The sequence below is a fragment of the Panthera pardus genome, unplaced genomic scaffold (assembly GCF_024362965.1).
Source record: "Panthera pardus isolate Hobbes unplaced genomic scaffold, ASM2436296v1 HiC_scaffold_25, whole genome shotgun sequence".
NCBI lineage: Eukaryota > Metazoa > Chordata > Mammalia > Carnivora > Felidae > Panthera > Panthera pardus.
This window is the reverse complement of record NW_026526821.1, coordinates 85,971,490-85,989,151: the sequence shown is the minus strand read 5'-3', so window position 1 is coordinate 85,989,151 and position 17,662 is coordinate 85,971,490. Positions and strand designations below refer to the sequence as shown.

Genomic DNA, 17,662 nt, shown 5'->3' with positions numbered 1-17,662 from the left:
CTGGTGTTTAATGATAATATTAAAGTATCATAAAGTATAAATAGTACACTTTATGTAAAAAAAAATGCTTTGCAAAGTATCATTTAGTATGTCACAAAGCATTATGATAACATAACAAGCATTATTCTACCAAGGCAGAAAAGAGTGGCTCCCTCTTTACCTCAGGTTATCTAGTAAAGAGATTAACGTCTCACAGATAATCACAGTACATTGTGATAAGTAAGACAGTGGAGGTAATGGCCAAATGGGTGGTAATAAGAAAGCTTGGGGATGATTGTCAGGGAAAGGGAGGACTTCATAGAAGAGGTGTTATTTTGACAATCTTCAACTCCTTTTATCAAGCAGAAGATTAGGACAGGATGTTCCAAGCAGAGGGAATAGCACATGTAAACCTCCTGGGAATAAAGCAATAGAAAGGTTCAAGTTCTGATACCGTGGTGGTGGAGGAGGAAAGAGCATTGGGAAATGGAGCTGGGTGAGGCAGGGCTGTCTTTAGATTCTAAAGAGTCTAGAACTGTCATACGTTGTTGGTGGGAGTATAAAATGATATAACCCCTTTGGGAAAAGTTCTGGCAGTTTCTTATTAATTATGTATCTGCCTGGTGGTCCAGCACTTACACTCTTGAGTATTAGGTATTTACCCAAGAGAAATATTTATTTTATGATACAAAAGACTTACAGAAGAATGTGTTATAGAGCTTCCTTCATAATAGTTCCAAATTTGAAATAACTCAATGTCTTTCTGTAAGGAAAATGATAAGCAGGTCAGCAGTAAAAGTAATATACTGATACACTCAACAAACTATTATGGTGAGTAAAAGATCCTTATGCAAAAAATGTCTATACTGTATGATTCCATTTATATGAAGTTCTAAAGTTCACAAAACCAGTAATAGATGATAAAGGCAAAACAGTGGTTGTCTCTAGGGGGAATACAAGGATGGGATTCTCTGGAAGGGGTAATGAGCCAACTTTCTGAGTGATGGAAAGGTTTGATATCTCGGTAGGGGTCTGGGTTACAATAAATGTATTTATCAAAACCCATCCAATAATAAACTTAAGATTTGTACATTTCACTGTAAATAGACTTTTATTTCTACTCTCCCCCCCCCCCCCACCAAAATACCTGTGAACTCTGAACACAAGTTAAAGATGTGCATGCTGAAGCATTTAGGGTGAAGAGCACTGAGGTCTGCACTTTACTTGGAAATGGGTCAAAAGTAAGAGGAGTTATGTTTACATACATGGATGATATATATGTGATAAAATAAGTATACCAAAATGTTAACATTTGTACACTTTAGGAGGTGGATATGTGGCTATTTGAAGTATGATCTCAACTTTACTGTATGTTTGACATTTTTCATAAAATGGGGGAAAATATAAAGGTTCTTACATACTACTGTGTGAAGAATTTGGTGTTTATTCTGGCTTTGGAGAACTAGTGAATACTTTTAAGGGGATTTCTTATATGTGAATTTTAAAAGAGAAAGAGGTCCAAGGCACAGAAGCCGAGGATTCTATTTTAGTTCTCTTGGTAAGAAAAGAGGAGAGTATGAAGGAGCACCCAGGATGGAGTAGAGGAAGTTTAGGGCATAGAATTGTTAAGTCTCAGTGAAATCAACTTGGTGATGGCAGGAGTTGGGATGAGGAGGAAATTGTGAACTGGTGCACAAGTCCTGGGGGAGGGACCACGACCTAGGGGCTGGTCTATGCGGTGATGGGTAGTACATTCAGAAATCTTTAACCTCAGAGAAAAGGCTTTAGCATGAAGTTAAAATGGAACGCTCTAGAATGAACAATTGGGAGCTGACAGAATGTCAGCCATATTTGCCTCTCCCAAAACCCCAGTTTTCCTTTGGAGAGTGTGGACCAGTAACACACATCACGGCTTGGTGGAGATGATTAAGAGCCAGAGCTTGGGTGTATGCAGGCAGGGGCTGGCGGATCTGACCTCAGCTGCTCTGGTTGCACACCACTTATTAGAAGATTGCTGGCACCAGTGGCTTAGGGGGAGTGAGACGGTTCGGGCCCAAGAGGCTCTCCACTTCTTCAGGTGAGGGATGACGCAGGATGGAGCAGGGGGGTGTTGATTTCTTTTCCTTCTTAACTGAAGAGGGTTTTCGTTTCCAGCTCAAGTGCTACTTTCAAAAGAAGGGACAGCGCACAGAATTAAGTGTCACTCTGTAACAGCACAGAGATTTCTGTACAACTCTCCATAACGCCGCACTGTGAGCATGCTGCGGACCTAAGTGTCTAGTCGGCTCTAGTCTCACACAGCTCTCGGTTGTGCTAGGCTGAGCATTCAGGGCTTTTCCCGTTAGGGGTAGACTACTTTACCACTTTTCTTCCAGTGTGTCCCTTCTATTCCAAACTAGAGTTTAACCTTCTGAAAGCCTAGGACCATGTAATGTTTTCTCTTGTTTTGTTTTTGTTGTTGTGGTTTTTTTGGCGGCGGTGGTGGGGGGGAGTGTATCCTTTATGGTGCTAGGCAAACACAGTGTGTAACACGCACTTGAGTATCTTCCATGCGGTGGGCATGGTACTGGGTGACAGAGGGCACAGTAAGTCCGTCATTGTCCCTGACTTTGTGCCGTTTATAGGATTTGGGGGGAAGAAGACATCAAACCGGGAATTACCACCTAAATATTTAATTATACTCCTGACATGTCCCAAAGGAAAAGTAGAGGGTACTGTGAGTAACAAGGGATTTAATTTAAATCAGAAGAAGGGGGTGGGGCCAGGGCATCAAGGGAGCCTCATCGGAGTCACAGCCTAAAACCTAAAGAATGCTTAGTAGGAGCTGGTCAGGCCAAGAATGAACAGGGCAAAGGGTGAAGCAGGCACAGAAATCTTTAGGGAGGGTGGAGTATAAGCAACACCGAGGAAGAAAGAACGCAACCAGGGCTGGACCAGAGTGAGCAGTGGCGGGCTGTGGTGTGTGAGTGAGGCTGCGGAGAGATCACGTCACTTCATGTAGGGCCTTGCGGGCTGGAGCCAGCGTTTGGAATTTTATTCAGAGAGGGGCAGTAAGCCCCTGGGGAGTTCCAAACAGAGGAATGATAGTCACTTTCTGGTTTTTAAAAGATCATCCCCCTGGCTGTGGTATAGAGAAGAGGAAATGGCTCATTCTGACCCAGGAAAGCTGCTCAGTGGATTTAAGTGAACACAGAATGTGGCCCTACTGATGTCTCTCACCCTTTGTCCGAGAGCTAACCCCATGGTGACGCTGCAGCGAAGGTGGGGCTGGGCAGCTCTGGGAAGGCTCTCTTTTGGTTGGCTGGAGCTGGTGACAGATGAGGCCCCACGTGCTCTGGTTCTGGTCCTATGTGCAGTACTTCACACGCCTGTGGTGTGTGTGAGCCAACTTGATTCTTGAACTCTAACTTTTTGTTCCCAGGCAGATAGGTACCGTCCTTAGAAATGTTTTTTTGTTTTTTTGTTTTTTTTTTTTTTTTTTAAGACTCTTGCCAAACCCCTAAAGAGAACCGCCTGAACTGGAGATGCTCTCCAAGAGTCCCAGTCCTGGAAAGGAAGAGCCAATATGAGCTGCCCCACATTCAGCCTGGGCTGTGGGCTTACTGGGTCCGGTTGCTGTTTCAGTGCCGCTGCCAAAGTTTGCCAGTCTCTGACTTTGTGCCCATGGTTCCTGATGGGAGAGGGAGGTGAATGTCTCTAGTCTTCCCCCATCTGGGTGTTCTTTCTGCCTGGGGAAAGGACTGCTTAGACATGTTCCCCCAGAAGGAGCTGGCACATGGTGGTTTTTAATCTGCAGCAAGTGAGGAGAGATTGACGTTAAAAAACAAACCCCGGGTCCCCACTGAAATCAGTGTTGACAACTGATGCAGACTGCCCTTTTCTCTTATAAAATCTTTGCTGTGCTCTTTGCCATCTGTTACAGAGCTGTGAAAATTTTTGTTCCTCCTGCAACTTTTGACAAAGTTGTCCTCAATGTGAATATTCGATACATGGGTGTTTGTTGGCCTCTTGGTTGTCACTCCCTGTGGGAGCTCACATACACTGCAGACTGTGCACCCAAATTCTTCCCGAACAGAGGACTCTCTCCTGCCTGGTCCACTGGAGAGGCCCCCTGGCCTTTCCCTGTGTCTTTTCCCTCCCCTGCCCTGATAGTGGAGGTGTGCCTGCGTGGTTCACTGTTGCAGGGAGGGGATGGTGGCAGAGGAGAGTGTAGACTGAGATGAGGGCCAGGAACTGGCACACCAGCATTTTAGCCCTGGCCCTGCCACTAAGTGGCAAAACTAAAGCCACCTAGGCTTTTCTCTATGCCTCAATTTTCTAGCCGGTCAAGTGCAGATTGTAATACATGCCCTGCTTACTTCACAAGGCTCCCAAAGATCAAAGCAGGGTTCTCTAGTTCAGTCCTAGCCCAGAAATAGAGTTCCTTCACTGCACAGGGTTTAAGAGATTTCTTTTTAAAGTTTGTTGCCCGGATTTAAAAATCAGGAGATTTCAGAGAAAACTCTAGCTTTTCTTGGAAGTAAAAAAAACTTGGCAACCCTCAGCCCACATTCCTCCATGGCAATTATCGGCTGGATTTGAGGAGTGGCTGCCTGTGAGCTGGGGCATGCACTTTCTGGTTTGTGCAGTCCCCATGCTTCTTCATCATCTTTATGACAGTGAGTCTGTGTGCCTGGACTCCGTCTATACATTTTGCTATACCTGGACTGTTTCCCTCCTTTGCATGATCTCCTGGCCCCTATTGGCGTTTGGATTTATGCCCTTGATCTCCAGAAGATATTCCAGATTTAGAACTTTACGATAAATTAGGTATCATACAAATACAAAGGATTTGGTGTTGGGGGCGGGGTGGGGGGAGATGGAACCTTTAATATTCATCACATATCTTTGCTGTGCTTGGTGCTCTGTTTATCATGTAATCCTCCCCTAAAGTATGAGGTGGATATCAGCTACCCTCGGCAGATGTGAGGACAGGGCTTCATGGAGATTGTGGCCTGTTTGAGCCTAACCCGTTGGACTGCAAAGGAATACTATGTGATCTCAATGTAAGCAGGGGTGGGGGGTGGGGGTGTGGGGGGTGTGGGAGGTGTGGGGGGGGGATGTAGTGGCACAGCCCCCGCCCCAGAACTGCCTGTACTTATTTCTATCTGCAGTAGTCATGTAGACAAGGGCCCGTTGTAGGACTAGTAGTGGTGTGGTCCTTTTTTCTTTATAAAATACTTTTATATAGAACTATAGAACATTCTTTTATAAAGAACTACTTTTCTCCTTCTCCTTTAAAGCAGGAGCCCCCCGCTTTTTTCCCCAGTGTCTTTTTCAGAATTAAACAGATAAAAGGAAGCTGTGTGGAGCATCCCACCCTTAAATGGAATATTTTTTTTTCCTCCTGGGGCCACTGGAAGTACCTCCTGTGTCCTAAGGCTCTGAGGAACTGTTTAAAAACCACTTATTTAGTCTTAATTTCTGCCATTGAGAAAACAGGCCAAAGAGATCCAGCAACTTGTCTAGTATTGCCCTTTCTTTTATAGCTCCTGGATAAATTCCACTTTAACTGGGTTCTCTGTCTGATTCTTTAGACCAGCTTCTGAAGGTTGTTGTATGCTTATTTTCTCTTCCTCATGTCATTTGGAGAGAAATTGCATTAAGTCAACAGCATTCATTGGGTTAAATCTTATTTTAGAAGAGAAACAAGAGTTTGTGGGGCGAAAAACTGGAAGACAGGAGCAGAATATGGATCCGGACGAGGTTTTTCTCAGTACCCTCTGGTTCCTTTGGTTTGTGTCTCCTTTCATCTCAGACAAGTAGAAGGCATTTCTAAAAGTGTAGATGGGACTTATGTTACGAAATGAAGTTTCCTTCCCCTGTAGGAAATAAGCAGGTAGCAGATTTTTAGTGGCTAGAATCTGTGCCCGATATTAAAATATCCACCCAAACCTCTTTGGCAGCAAATCCAGAAACCCTGTCTCAGCACCATGCCGGGCTTCTTTTGCATCTCAGTCCTGGGTCTAATCATGCTCATTGTCTGCCCAGCTGGTCCCCATCTGTGCGCACACCGCTATGGAGATTGTCGCTTTGGTGTTTTTCTTCTCTTCCCTGTCACCTTACTGCCCCCATCCCTTACTTTTCTTTGCTAAGTGGAAGCCACTGGTGTCTTGATTCATTCAGAGCAGCCCCTGGGGCCTGGTGCTATCTAGCATGATTCAGTATTTGAGACGAAGCCAGGAGAGGTACTGCACTTAGTTCCTCAAAAGCCCCGTTGCTGATGTCAAATATCATGCTTAGGCTCCTGACGACATTCTGCTTAAAAAGGGTCAGCCATGGTAATGATATTGAGGACCATGATCTCTTGTTGATATCAGAGTTGAGTTTTTAGAGATTATATAATTCCCCCTCTGTATACAAGTCTCACTTGTCTGCCTCTCGCAGAAGAGAATTAGGCACTTCTCTCATCTTTGCTTGAGAGATAGAAGCCCAAGTTACCGCAGTAGTTTCATCAGTAATTCTGTGATCCTGTCCTTATTAATAGCCTTTTAGCAGGAAAGTGTTAGAAAGCAGCTAATCCTAGGAGTTTAAATGTTGAAGGATCTATAGGGATATGCACATTAAAACCATGATGAAGTATCATTACACACTCACTAGAATGGCTAAAAGAAAACAATATTAACAATTGTATTAACCATACTAAGTGTTGATGAGGGTGTGGAACAACCAGAACTCTCATGTGTGGCTGTTGGGAATGCAAAATGGTATAACTATTGTGGAGAACTATTTAGTAGTTTCTTATAAAGCTGAATATGCACTTACCATATATCCCAGCAAATTCCATTCCTACTTATTTACCTAAGAGAAATAAACACTCATATCTACAAAAAAATGGACGTCTATATGAACACTTTATTTGTAATAGTCCCAAACTGGAAACAATTCAAATGTTCTTCAACAGGTGAATGGATAAACTAACTATGGAATATTTATATAATGGAATACTAGTCTGCAATTAAAAAAAGCCAACAACCCAGCTACTGATACATGTAACAATGAGGATGAATATCAGAAATATTATACAGAAGAAGCCAGACACAAGGATACATACTGTATGATTGCATTTATTCACACAGAATCCCAAGCAGGCTGCAGGCTCTGAGCTGTCAGCACAGAGCTTGACACGGGGCTCGAACTCATGGACTGCAAGATCATGACCTGAGCCAGTCGGATGCTTAACTGACTGACCCACCCAGGCACCTGAAATGCCTTTTAAAAAAAAGTTTACTTATTTATTTTGAGAGAAAGAGAGGGAGAGTTAGAGGGAGGGTCAGAGAGAGAGAATCCCAAGTGGGTTCCACACTGTCAGTGCAGAGCCTGATGCAGGATTCAAACCCATGAACCATGAGATCATGACCTGAGCCAAAATGCCAAAATCAAGAGCCAGACGCTTAACTGACTGAGCCACCCAGGCACCCCTATTTTGAAATGCCTTTGAAAAAGTATAAAGTCAAATACAAATGCTGGGTGGAGGCAAATTCCAAAAACTCCACTTCAGGGAAGAGGGTCAAGAACTGTGACAACCAGTGTATGAGCTTATATATGTGTATATATTTTTTCACTTTGTGTACCACTGGCTGTGGCACTTCATCCCCTGGCCTTCAGTAAGATGAGGTGTTAGATTAGATCAGAGTAAGAAACTGTAGGCTCAGAGACTCAGCCTTTCAGATGTGTTTCCTTTAGCCTCTGCAGTGTTGGCCTGTCCAGTGTTAATTTAAAATGCGATTGTTGGGGCGCCTAGGTGGCTTGGTCGGTTGAGCGTCCGACTTCGGCTCAGGTCATGATCTCACGGTCCGTGAGTTCGAGCCCCGCGTCGGGCTCTGGGCTGACAGCTCAGAGCCTGGAGCCTGTTTCAGATTCTGTGTCTCCCTCTCTCTCTGCCCCTCCCCTGTTCGTGCTCTGTCTCTCTCTGTCTCAAAAATAAATAAACGTTAAAAAAATTAAAAAATAAAATAAAATAAAATAAAATGCGATTGTTGCCAGTGTTTACATCTAGATATTTCACATAAAATTTTGGGTTTCCAGCTTATCTTTAGATACTAGCACATCTGACAAAGCTGGGTCCATATTCCCATGGCACCCATTATCTGGAGTTGTGGAGTGGCTATTCCTTTACGTGAACCATTGCTTTATTTCCTGTGGTCTCGCCTGCTGTCTGTAACCTTTTCTATTCTCTGTAGTAACAAGGAGAGGAAAATGAATTAAGTTTTGACTGTGCCCACTATGTGTTAGGCACTATTCTAGGGCATAAGGGTACAGAGGGGAACTAAAGAGACAAAATCTCTGCTTTCATAGTGAGTGTTAAGTACCCATCCATATCATTAAAAATTAGGGGGATAAAGTTGGACCCAAGAGTGCTATGTATTTGAGGGAAAGTGGGAGAAAGCATGTTTCTTTGCGGAAATAAAAAAGTATTCCCACATATTTAAGAGGCTAAAGTGTGTCTGTGTCAAAATTATTATGCCTATCTGGAGTTGTGGAGTGGCTATTCCTTTACGTGAACCATTGCTTTTTACTTGCTTACCTCATATAATGGAATGAATCCTTTTTCCCTTTGTGGTTCAGTAAATTCATGAATTTTCCCCCGAAAGGGATTCCAGGGAAATCATAGGGAATATCTTAGCTTTTCAAAAAAAAGAATTTAATGCTTTTATTTATTTTAGAGAGAGACAGAGACAGATGCAAATGGGGGAGGGACAGAGAAAGAGAGGGAAACACAGAATCCAAGGCAGGCTCCAGGCTCTGAGCTGTCAGCACAGTGCCCAAAGTGGGGCCGGAACTCACGAACTGCGAGATCATGACCTGAGCCGAAGTCAGACGTTTACCCCACTGAGCCACCCAGATGCCCCTATCTTAGCGTCTCAAAAAAACATGCAGGTAGGCAGAAGGACTGGCCCAGGTTCCAGTGGGCAGACTGGCACAGGCTCTAGTGAATATTAGCTTTTCTACCTCTGTCCAAACTATGCCCAGCTCAGCTTTAGATTTTTCCATTTAATCCAGATCTCGGGATGCAACTCAATCTGAAACAAGCCTCTCTATTTACAGTCTTATAATTGCCTTCTTCTCTAACAGCCCGAACTCTGTTTAGGTGTGGCCGAGAATCTTCATACCCTGATCTGTCTGGTGGACATGGGCCTGTGCCAGAGAAGTATCTCAAGTGGTGCTGTATGCCCTCTTTTTTCTAACTGGGTTATTTACATCTCCAGTTGGTCAGTTACACATTGATAGTGACCAATATCTTTAAACTGACAAATCCTATCAGACTTTGAATTTTGTCTCATGATCAAGGACCTGTGACTTAAATGTGTCCCATCTGCACATAAGCCCTTTTATGGGCATAGATGTTAAACAGTGTGGTTCCATCTGTGTTAGGGATAACGCAGGTTCATTGCTTTGCCTTTAGATCTGTGATGGTCATAGGCTTTGAGAGTCTCGGCTGGCCCTTCTCAACCCATTGTGCCTGCCTGGATTGTGTGGTAGGCATCTGACTCATTTCTTGAGTGCAGGCTGGAAAGGTCATCTTGCTACCTGGTAAAGAAAACTGCACTGCTCCCATCTGCTGGCAGGTATCTTAGGTCGCTGTATCATCAGCCTGCTGAAAGGGCTGCCCTGTCCTTTAGTGGTTCTGTGCATTCCACTGTAGGAAATAGTCATTCCCAACTTGTGTTCTGCAGCCCGATCACATGTCTCCTTATTATCTAAATGGGGTGTGACACAGGTTTTCTCTAAGGTAAGTAAAGTGGGAAGAACATGTTGTGGACAGCCAGCAGAGTGACACCATTCCAGGTTCTACATAATTAGCCATGAGACTCCTAAGCCTCATTCCATTCCTCTACTCATAAAGCAAAATGCTTGGATTTAATGCTCTCTAAGAGCATATTGGTACAAAGTCTGTAGTTCTGTGATTCTTTAATCAAATTCAAATACCTATAAAATGAATACTCACTTGAACTGTTTACAAAATAATTATGAATACACATAGAAACTTTATAATTAACACTTCTGATTGATAATAAGACACATCATGAATTTAACAGCTTTTTGGGGAAAAGAAGATTAAATACTACTGCACTAAATGTACATACTTATTACAAGAAAAATTCTGATATCCTAAAAATTAAAATGTAAAAAATATGCATCTTAACATTGAGACTTTGTGTGTATGTGTGTATGTTACAAGACCTCTGCTAGCCAATATGTGGTAGGGGTTTAAACATATTTTTATTTTATTTTATTTTATTTTATTTTATTTTATTAAAAAAAAATTTTTTAACGTTTATTCATTATTGAGAGACAGAGAGACACAGAGCGTGAGCAGGGGAGGGGTAGAGAGAGAGGGAGACACAGAATCTGAAGCAGGATCCAGGCCCTGAGCTGTCAGCACAGAGACCGATGCGGGGCTCGAACTCACGAATGGTGAGATCATGACCTGAGCCAAAGTCGGTCGCCCACCCGACAGAGCCACCCAGGCGCCCTTAAACGTATTTTTAAAGTAAATTTCTAGAATTAAAATTGACAGTTGAACAGTGCAAGTAGACTTTAAAGTATTATAAGAAAATGGAAAATGTTACTGAGATACAAGATTCAAGATGACAGTGGAAAAAAGACTTCATGGCAAATTTTAGTGTTTATCTGAATACTGAAGAAGGACAGTGTGGCAAGAGATACACAAACATGCAATGGCTGCTAAATCATTATCAAAATGCACACTTGGAACATTTGAGTCCATTAACATTTTTTTAAACAGAATTCTGTGTGTATTGTATGAAAACATACAATAGTGTTCTATGATTAAGGCTCTCTGGTTACAAGGAGCAGAAAAACCTATCCAAGCAGACTTGAAAAAGAGTAAACATTGTGAAGAGACACGAGGCAATGCTATGGACATCAACAGACAGTTGCTGAAGTGCCACTGGGCCTCAGAGGTTGCAGAGAGATTAAACAGGGCCGAAGTCTCTGTCTTGGGCGTGAAGTCTCTAGAATCACTACTTTGCTCTCTATCAATTTTGCATGTGGCTGCTAGCCTTAGCACTATGCCACAGCCTCAGCTCAAGTTCCCACACTAGGGACTTCCCTCTGTGGTCACCTTCATCCAATTAGTCATCACCTATATGCAAATAATAGCCTAGCAAAAGAATTTTTTTTTTTTTTTTTTTTTTTTTTTTTTTGCTCCCCAGGGTCATTGCACAGGATAGTTCAAGCTAAATTATGATGGTGTATGAGCAAGTAGATGGACAAAGTGCCCAGTATAACTGCTGCTTATACTGCCTTCACTGCTTATACTGCTTATGAAGCCTTCAGCTTTGACAGCTTTCCTGCACTTTATCTATCTATAACCCCTGTTAACGATGGTACTGAACACCTCATACAGCATTTGGGGGATGAGATTGAAGTAAGGAGTTGTAAGAATTTGTGAAACGCTAAAATATAACCAATCCAGAGCATTTAAGAATTTCTGTTAGAGTTACATAAAACTTTTTAATGAATTTTGGACTGTCTTTAAGAGAAAGGTTAGTGTGAACATTAAAACATCTGCCCTGTAATCGAGTTATACTTTCCTGGTGTCTGCTGTGTCGAGGAACCTTTCATACCTATATTTTGTGTCTTCTCAACAGCCTGTGAAGTAGGAAAGGCAGGAAGAATCCTCAGGGTCGATTGTTAGCTCTGAGGAGGGATTAGAAGGAAGGAAGAAAAAGCTTCTTGAAATTGACAACTATTATTATAACAATTATTAAAATAACTTCCAGGCCTCTCTGGTTAAGTGCTGGACTTACAATTTTTTTTTTAAGTTTTTGGTTGAATCTAATCTCTTTGGGCCTCTGTTTTCTCTAGCTAATAATCGTCTACAAGGGAAAAATAATACCCAGCCTCATAGGATTGTAGTAAGAATTAAATAAGAGCTCAAAGTGCTCAGGACAGTGATTGGAATGTAGTTCTTTTTTCTTTTATCTGTTTATTTGTAGGTACTTTGGAAGATAATTACTGTTCTTCCTTCTTCCTGATATAGGTGTTCAGGAACAATTTTTCTGACTCTTGCCACCCAATCCCATGGTAATATCTCTGAGTCCCTTGAATGTAAGAGTGCCTTCTAGCCCAGGCAAGCCCTAGGTCTAGCTGATGATGGCATCAGTACCATTAACAGTAACAGCAGAAAGCTATAGCCACTGTGGTTATTTGACTTTTTGAACATCACTCAAAAGAGCTTGTATGTGTGTTTCCTTCACAGGTGGATTTGCTATCGTGTTTCTGGTGAGGACAAGCAATGGAATGAAATGTGCCTTGAAACGCATGTTTGTCAACAATGAGCATGATCTCCAGGTGTGCAAGAGAGAAATCCAGATAATGGTAAGGCTGCCCCTCAGACTTGGGACTTCTTGTTTAAAATGTGCCCTCTGATAAGAAAGGCGTGTGTGTGCGTGTGTGTGTGTGTGTGTGTGTGTGTGTGTGTGTGTGTGTCTCGGGGCAGTGGGTCTTGTTCCCTTCCCTGAGATGGCAGAGGAGCCTCACACAAAATGAGAATGAAGAGTCATGGGGTGCAATATGCTTCTCCCATCTTGGTCACCCTTAGCTGGAGGGTTGAAGAGAAAGGAGCGTATTGAGAGAACTGACCAATTTTTTAGGTCAGAGGAAGAAGTTTGGGCACTGGGAAACATTTCTTTCATAAATTCATTCCCAGAATTAAGTATGGGGTTTAATCCAGAAACCCCAGCTCTCCAGTGAGCCTCGTCTGCTAGTCTTGTCTTCTGTCAGTTCCCAAACCTGGTCTTCGTCCATCTTGAGCTTTTCAGCATTCCTTGAACATATCCTTCTACACTTTTATATTTTATACATGTAGTTCTTTCCTCCTGGAATGGTTTTCTCCTTTTTTGGACTAGAAACCTCTTATTCACACATACTCTATGATCCCATATATAAAAGTCCAAGAACAGGCAAAAGTGATCTATGATAACAGATCAGAAAGTGGTCATCTGAGTGTGGGAAATGGACTAGAAAGGGGCATGTGGGAATTTTCTGGGCCATGGAAATGTTCTATATCTTGTTTTGGGTAGTGGTTACCTAGGACCATATAAGTGTCAGAACTCAGCTGAACACCTTAAGATCTGTGCATTTTATTATATGTTAATTATACCTCATATCTTAAAAACTTCATTTTCACAATTCATATTCATATGATGTTTAAAGAAAGTACATTTCTGTTAGAGATATGTGCTGAAATATTTATGGATGAAATAAGATGATGTCTTGAAGTTAATGAGTGGATATAGAAGAGAAACAAAACTGGCAAAGGGTTACTGATCGAAGCAGATCACTGGGTATGTGGGAGTTTCTCACTTTCACTTCTGTTTGACGTTATACATAAAAAATTTAAATAGTCTTTTATTCCATTTTGCTTCCACAAAATACTTTTGTTTTCACCAAAGCAAAATTTTGTTTATATTGCCTATGCGTAATCTTATAAGTAATTTTGCCATCAGAAAGTAACTCATTTTAAATCAGGAGCTCTACATTCCAGCAGACTGTGTGACATAATATAGTTGATCCTTGAACAATATGGGGGTGGGGGTGCTGACCCCTGAACCATTGAAAATCCACATATTAACTTTTGATCACCCGAAGCTTAACAACTAATAGCCTGTTGTTGACTGCAAGTCTTAACATAAACAGTCAATTAACTCATATTTTGTATGTTATATGTATTATATACTGTATTCTTACAATAAAGTAAGCTAGAGAAAAGAAAATGTTATTAAGAAAATCATAAGGACGATACATTTACGCACTGTACTGTATTTAAGGGGAAGAAATCCATGTCTGGATTTGCACAGTCTGAACTCATGTTGTTCAAGTGTTAACTGTACTTAGTGGGCTTTGGATGAAATGAATGTATGAATAATGGTAATATCAGGTGCATATATTCACCTAGGGGTGATGATTTCTCTATGCCCTGGAGTTTAATGCTTTTATAAAGAGAAGAAAGGGGTCCAAAAAAATGGGTGGAGGTGCCATTGTAGGAATTTCATCAGGCTTTCCTTGGCCCTGTCCATCCCTTGTGGGGTTGACCTTTCAGGGGCTACTTAAGAGTAACTAGCTGTACTGTAGTTGGGCTACTGAAAAAGACCTCAGGATTTTACAGAGTCTGGTACTATTTTAGATTTCAAAAAGCTGAAACCATTTGAGAAGAAACCATTTGCTGATGGAAGTGTTGCTGTCATGATTGCGAAACAAAAAACCCCAAGGCCCCAAGTACATACTCAGGGCCACATGGATCTGTCCACAGGCACCAGTGAGCGCCCACTTCCCTACCCCACGACTCCAAATGACTAGCTTCACTGCATCTCCCTTCAGCAGCATTAGGTTTTCTGGCTGCTTCTCTTTGCCCCTCCTCCCCCTTGTCCCTGCCTTGCTAAGCTCTCACACACTCCGTTTCCTGTCTTTGCTTCTGCTATTTCCTCTGCCTAGAGTGCCCTTCTCATTCATTTTCTAGTGTTATGAAAGTAATCCTATTCTTTAACTTTCTCCTACTCATTCAGAAACATGTTTGAGAGCTGGCTTTGTGCTAGGCAGGCTTTGGAATAGAGGAACTAAGAAGACACAGGCCCCTTAGAGCTCACAAATATGTATGTTCAAATTCTGGCTCAGCCATATAATAGTTGTGAAAGATTCTGTTTTGAGTTGTTTTTAGTTTATATTTTTTTCAAGACTTAAATACTCAAATAGACGAACTAAGCTTATTACTAAAAACTTCAAGCAATTCCCTGAGGGGCCCTCCTCTGTCATTTCAAGGTTCCAGGGGCAACCCCTTTTTGTTGATTTATTTGATATGTTTCTGAATAACATGCTGATATTGCCAGCTCCTGATTTTTTTTTCTCCCTTTTAGGTATTATATGGTATGGAATGTAAATATTTAGCTTTTTCATCCCCTATATACCCTTTTCCCCAGATACCTTGCAGTCATTCTCATTTTCCATTCTGCTACAACAGCAGTTAAATTTTGGCAGTGTGTTAGTTACAGTAGTATGAGTTTTTACATGTAAGAAAACACTATTCTTGCAGAATCTTCTTGTGGACTAGGATTACTATCCCTTTTCTATATAACTCTCTTTCCATTGGAATTAACGATCTTTTTCAATTTTTTTGTCTGTCTTCTCTGTGTACTTTTCAGCAGTTTAACCCCAAACTCTCTCTAGGTTGTCGAAATCATTTTTTTTTAATACTTTTAAATGCATTTATGTGCTCTGCCCATTTTATCTTCTTGAAGAAATCTGTCTTCTAACTCCATGAAATCTGAATTGGTTGCTCTCTAGGCCCGAGTTACAGTCTTGTCTTGGAATGTCTTAGTCATTCCCTTTGCCTCACTTTTTTGTTAGATTTCCTGACTCGTTTTTTGTTTTACTTCCTCATTGTGGTGGAGCTTATCCTGTGGTAGCTTCCTTATGCATGGTAGGTAAAGTTTTGAGACCTTCGAGGTCTAGAAGTGTCTTTATTTTATGCTCACACATGTGAAATCTTATTTAAAAAATATATATATTTTTTACGTTTATTTATTTTTGATAGAGAGAGACAGAGCACAAGTGGGGGAGGGGCAGAGAGAGAAGGAGACAAAGAATTGGAAGCAGGCTCTAGGCTCCGAGCTGTCAGCACAGAGCCCGACGCGGGGCTCGAACCCACAAACTGCGAGATCATGACCTGAGCCGAAGTCGGACGCCCAACTGACTGAGCCACCCCAGGCATCCCATGTGAAATCTTATTTAAAAAAAAAAAAAAATTCTGGCTTAGAAATCATTTCATTTAGATATTTCTTGGAAGCATTACTGTACCATATTTTAGCTTTCATTGTTGTACATAGGAAGTCTTGAGTCATTCTAATATTTGGCCCTTTGGGTGTGACCCTAGAAATTTTTCCCTAGAAATTTATCAATTTCCCTTTTGTTTACAGTGTTCTGAAATATCTTGATGACATACCTTGCTGTATACACTTTTTATTTATTAATAAATCGTGTTCCCATGTAATCCAGAGACTCCCATCCTTGCACTGTGAGGAATTTTAGTTTGTCTCATTTGGTGATTTCCTTTTCTGTCTTCCTTTTGCCTGAAATTGCTGTTATTCAGATGTTGGTTCTTGCTGAATTGATTTTCTAATTTTCTTATTTTCTCCCTTTTATTTTTCATTTCTTTGTTTTCTTTTTTCCCCCCTCTACATTCTGGTGATTTCCTCAGCTTTACAGCCATGCCGTTGAATTTATTTATCAGGCTTTAAAATGTTTAAGACCTTTGTGTTTGTTTTTGTTTTGTTTTATGTTTAATTTTGATGAAGTGCAGTTTATCATTTCTCCTTTTTGTGGAACATGTTTTTGGTGTCATTTCTAAGAACTCTGCCTACACCTTGCTTCTGAAGATTTTTGTCCTGTTTTTTTCCTAAAAGTTTTATAGTTTTACATTTTACATTTAAGTCTGTGATTCATTTTGAATAAATTTTTATGGCAGGTATGAGACTTAGGTTGAGGTTCATTTTTTTTGCCTATGGGTCTCCATTTGCTCTAGCACCCTTTGTTGAAAGGCTATCTTTACGGGGCGCCTGGGTGGCTCAGTCGGTTAAGCGTCCGACTTCAGCTCAGGTCACGATCTCGCGGTCCGCGAGTTCGAGCCTCGCGTCGGGCTCTGGGCTGATGGCTCAGAGCCTGGAGCTTGCTTCAGATTCTGTGTCTCCCTCTCTCTCTGCCCCTCCCCTGTTCATGCTGTGTCTCTCTCTGTCTCAAAAATAAATAAACGTTAAAAGAAAGTTTTTTTAAAAAAGAAAGGCTATCTTTCCTCCATTGAATATGTTTGTCAGAACTCAGTTGGGCGTATTTGTGAGGGTCCATCTCCAGACCCTTCTTTATGCTGTTCCATTAATCTATATGTCTGTCCCTCCACCAGTACCACACAACCTTCATTACTGTAGCTTTATAATAAGTCTTGAAATCAGACTGATTCCACCTACTTCTTTTTTTTCTTTCTAAAATTGTTTTACCTATTCTAGTTCTTTTGCCTTTTCATATAAATTTTAGAATAATCTTTATCTACAGAATATCTGGCAAGTTTTTGATAGGAAATCCATTAAACCTTTTTATGAACTTGGGGAGAATTGACATCTTTTCTGTGTAGTTTTCCAATAAATGAACATGGTGCATCTCTCCACTTATTTGCATCTTTGATTTTTTTTTTCATCAGTGTTATGTAGGATTTGTACATGTTCTTAGATTTATACATAGGTTTTCTTTGTTTTGTTTTGAGTGATTATAAATGGTATTGGATTTTTCATTTTGGTGTCCCTGTGTTTGTTACTAGTATGTAGAAAACCAATTGATCATTCTGTGTTTATCTTATATCCTTTAACCTTGCTGAACTTGTTTACTACTTCTTGAATTTTTTTCTAGATTACTTAGGATTTTCTATATAGACCATTGTGTCATCTGCAAAGAGAGGCAGTTTTATTTCTTCCTTTCTAATCTGCATCCTTTTAATTTCCTTTTCTAGCCTTAATTGCATTGGCTAGAATTTGCAGTACTATGCTGAGTAACAATGGTGAGTGGACATCCTTTTCTTCTTCCCAAGTCTTAGGAGGAAAGAAGACTTTCACCATTAAGCATATGGTTAGCT

General features: G+C 41.2%; 1 protein-coding gene across 10 annotated transcripts in view; it reads left to right on the top strand.

Annotated features, from left to right (window-relative positions):
* AAK1 (AP2 associated kinase 1) overlaps positions 1–17,662 on the top strand; it is a 171,134-nt gene that overhangs the window by 66,366 nt on the left and 87,106 nt on the right. For all 10 annotated transcript variants that reach the window (XM_019440758.2, XM_053890763.1, XM_053890760.1 and 7 more), the window contains exon 3: positions 12,248–12,366. In XM_019440758.2, coding sequence (XP_019296303.2) covers positions 12,248–12,366 — 119 coding nt within the window. The remainder of the gene's footprint in view (positions 1–12,247; positions 12,367–17,662) is intronic.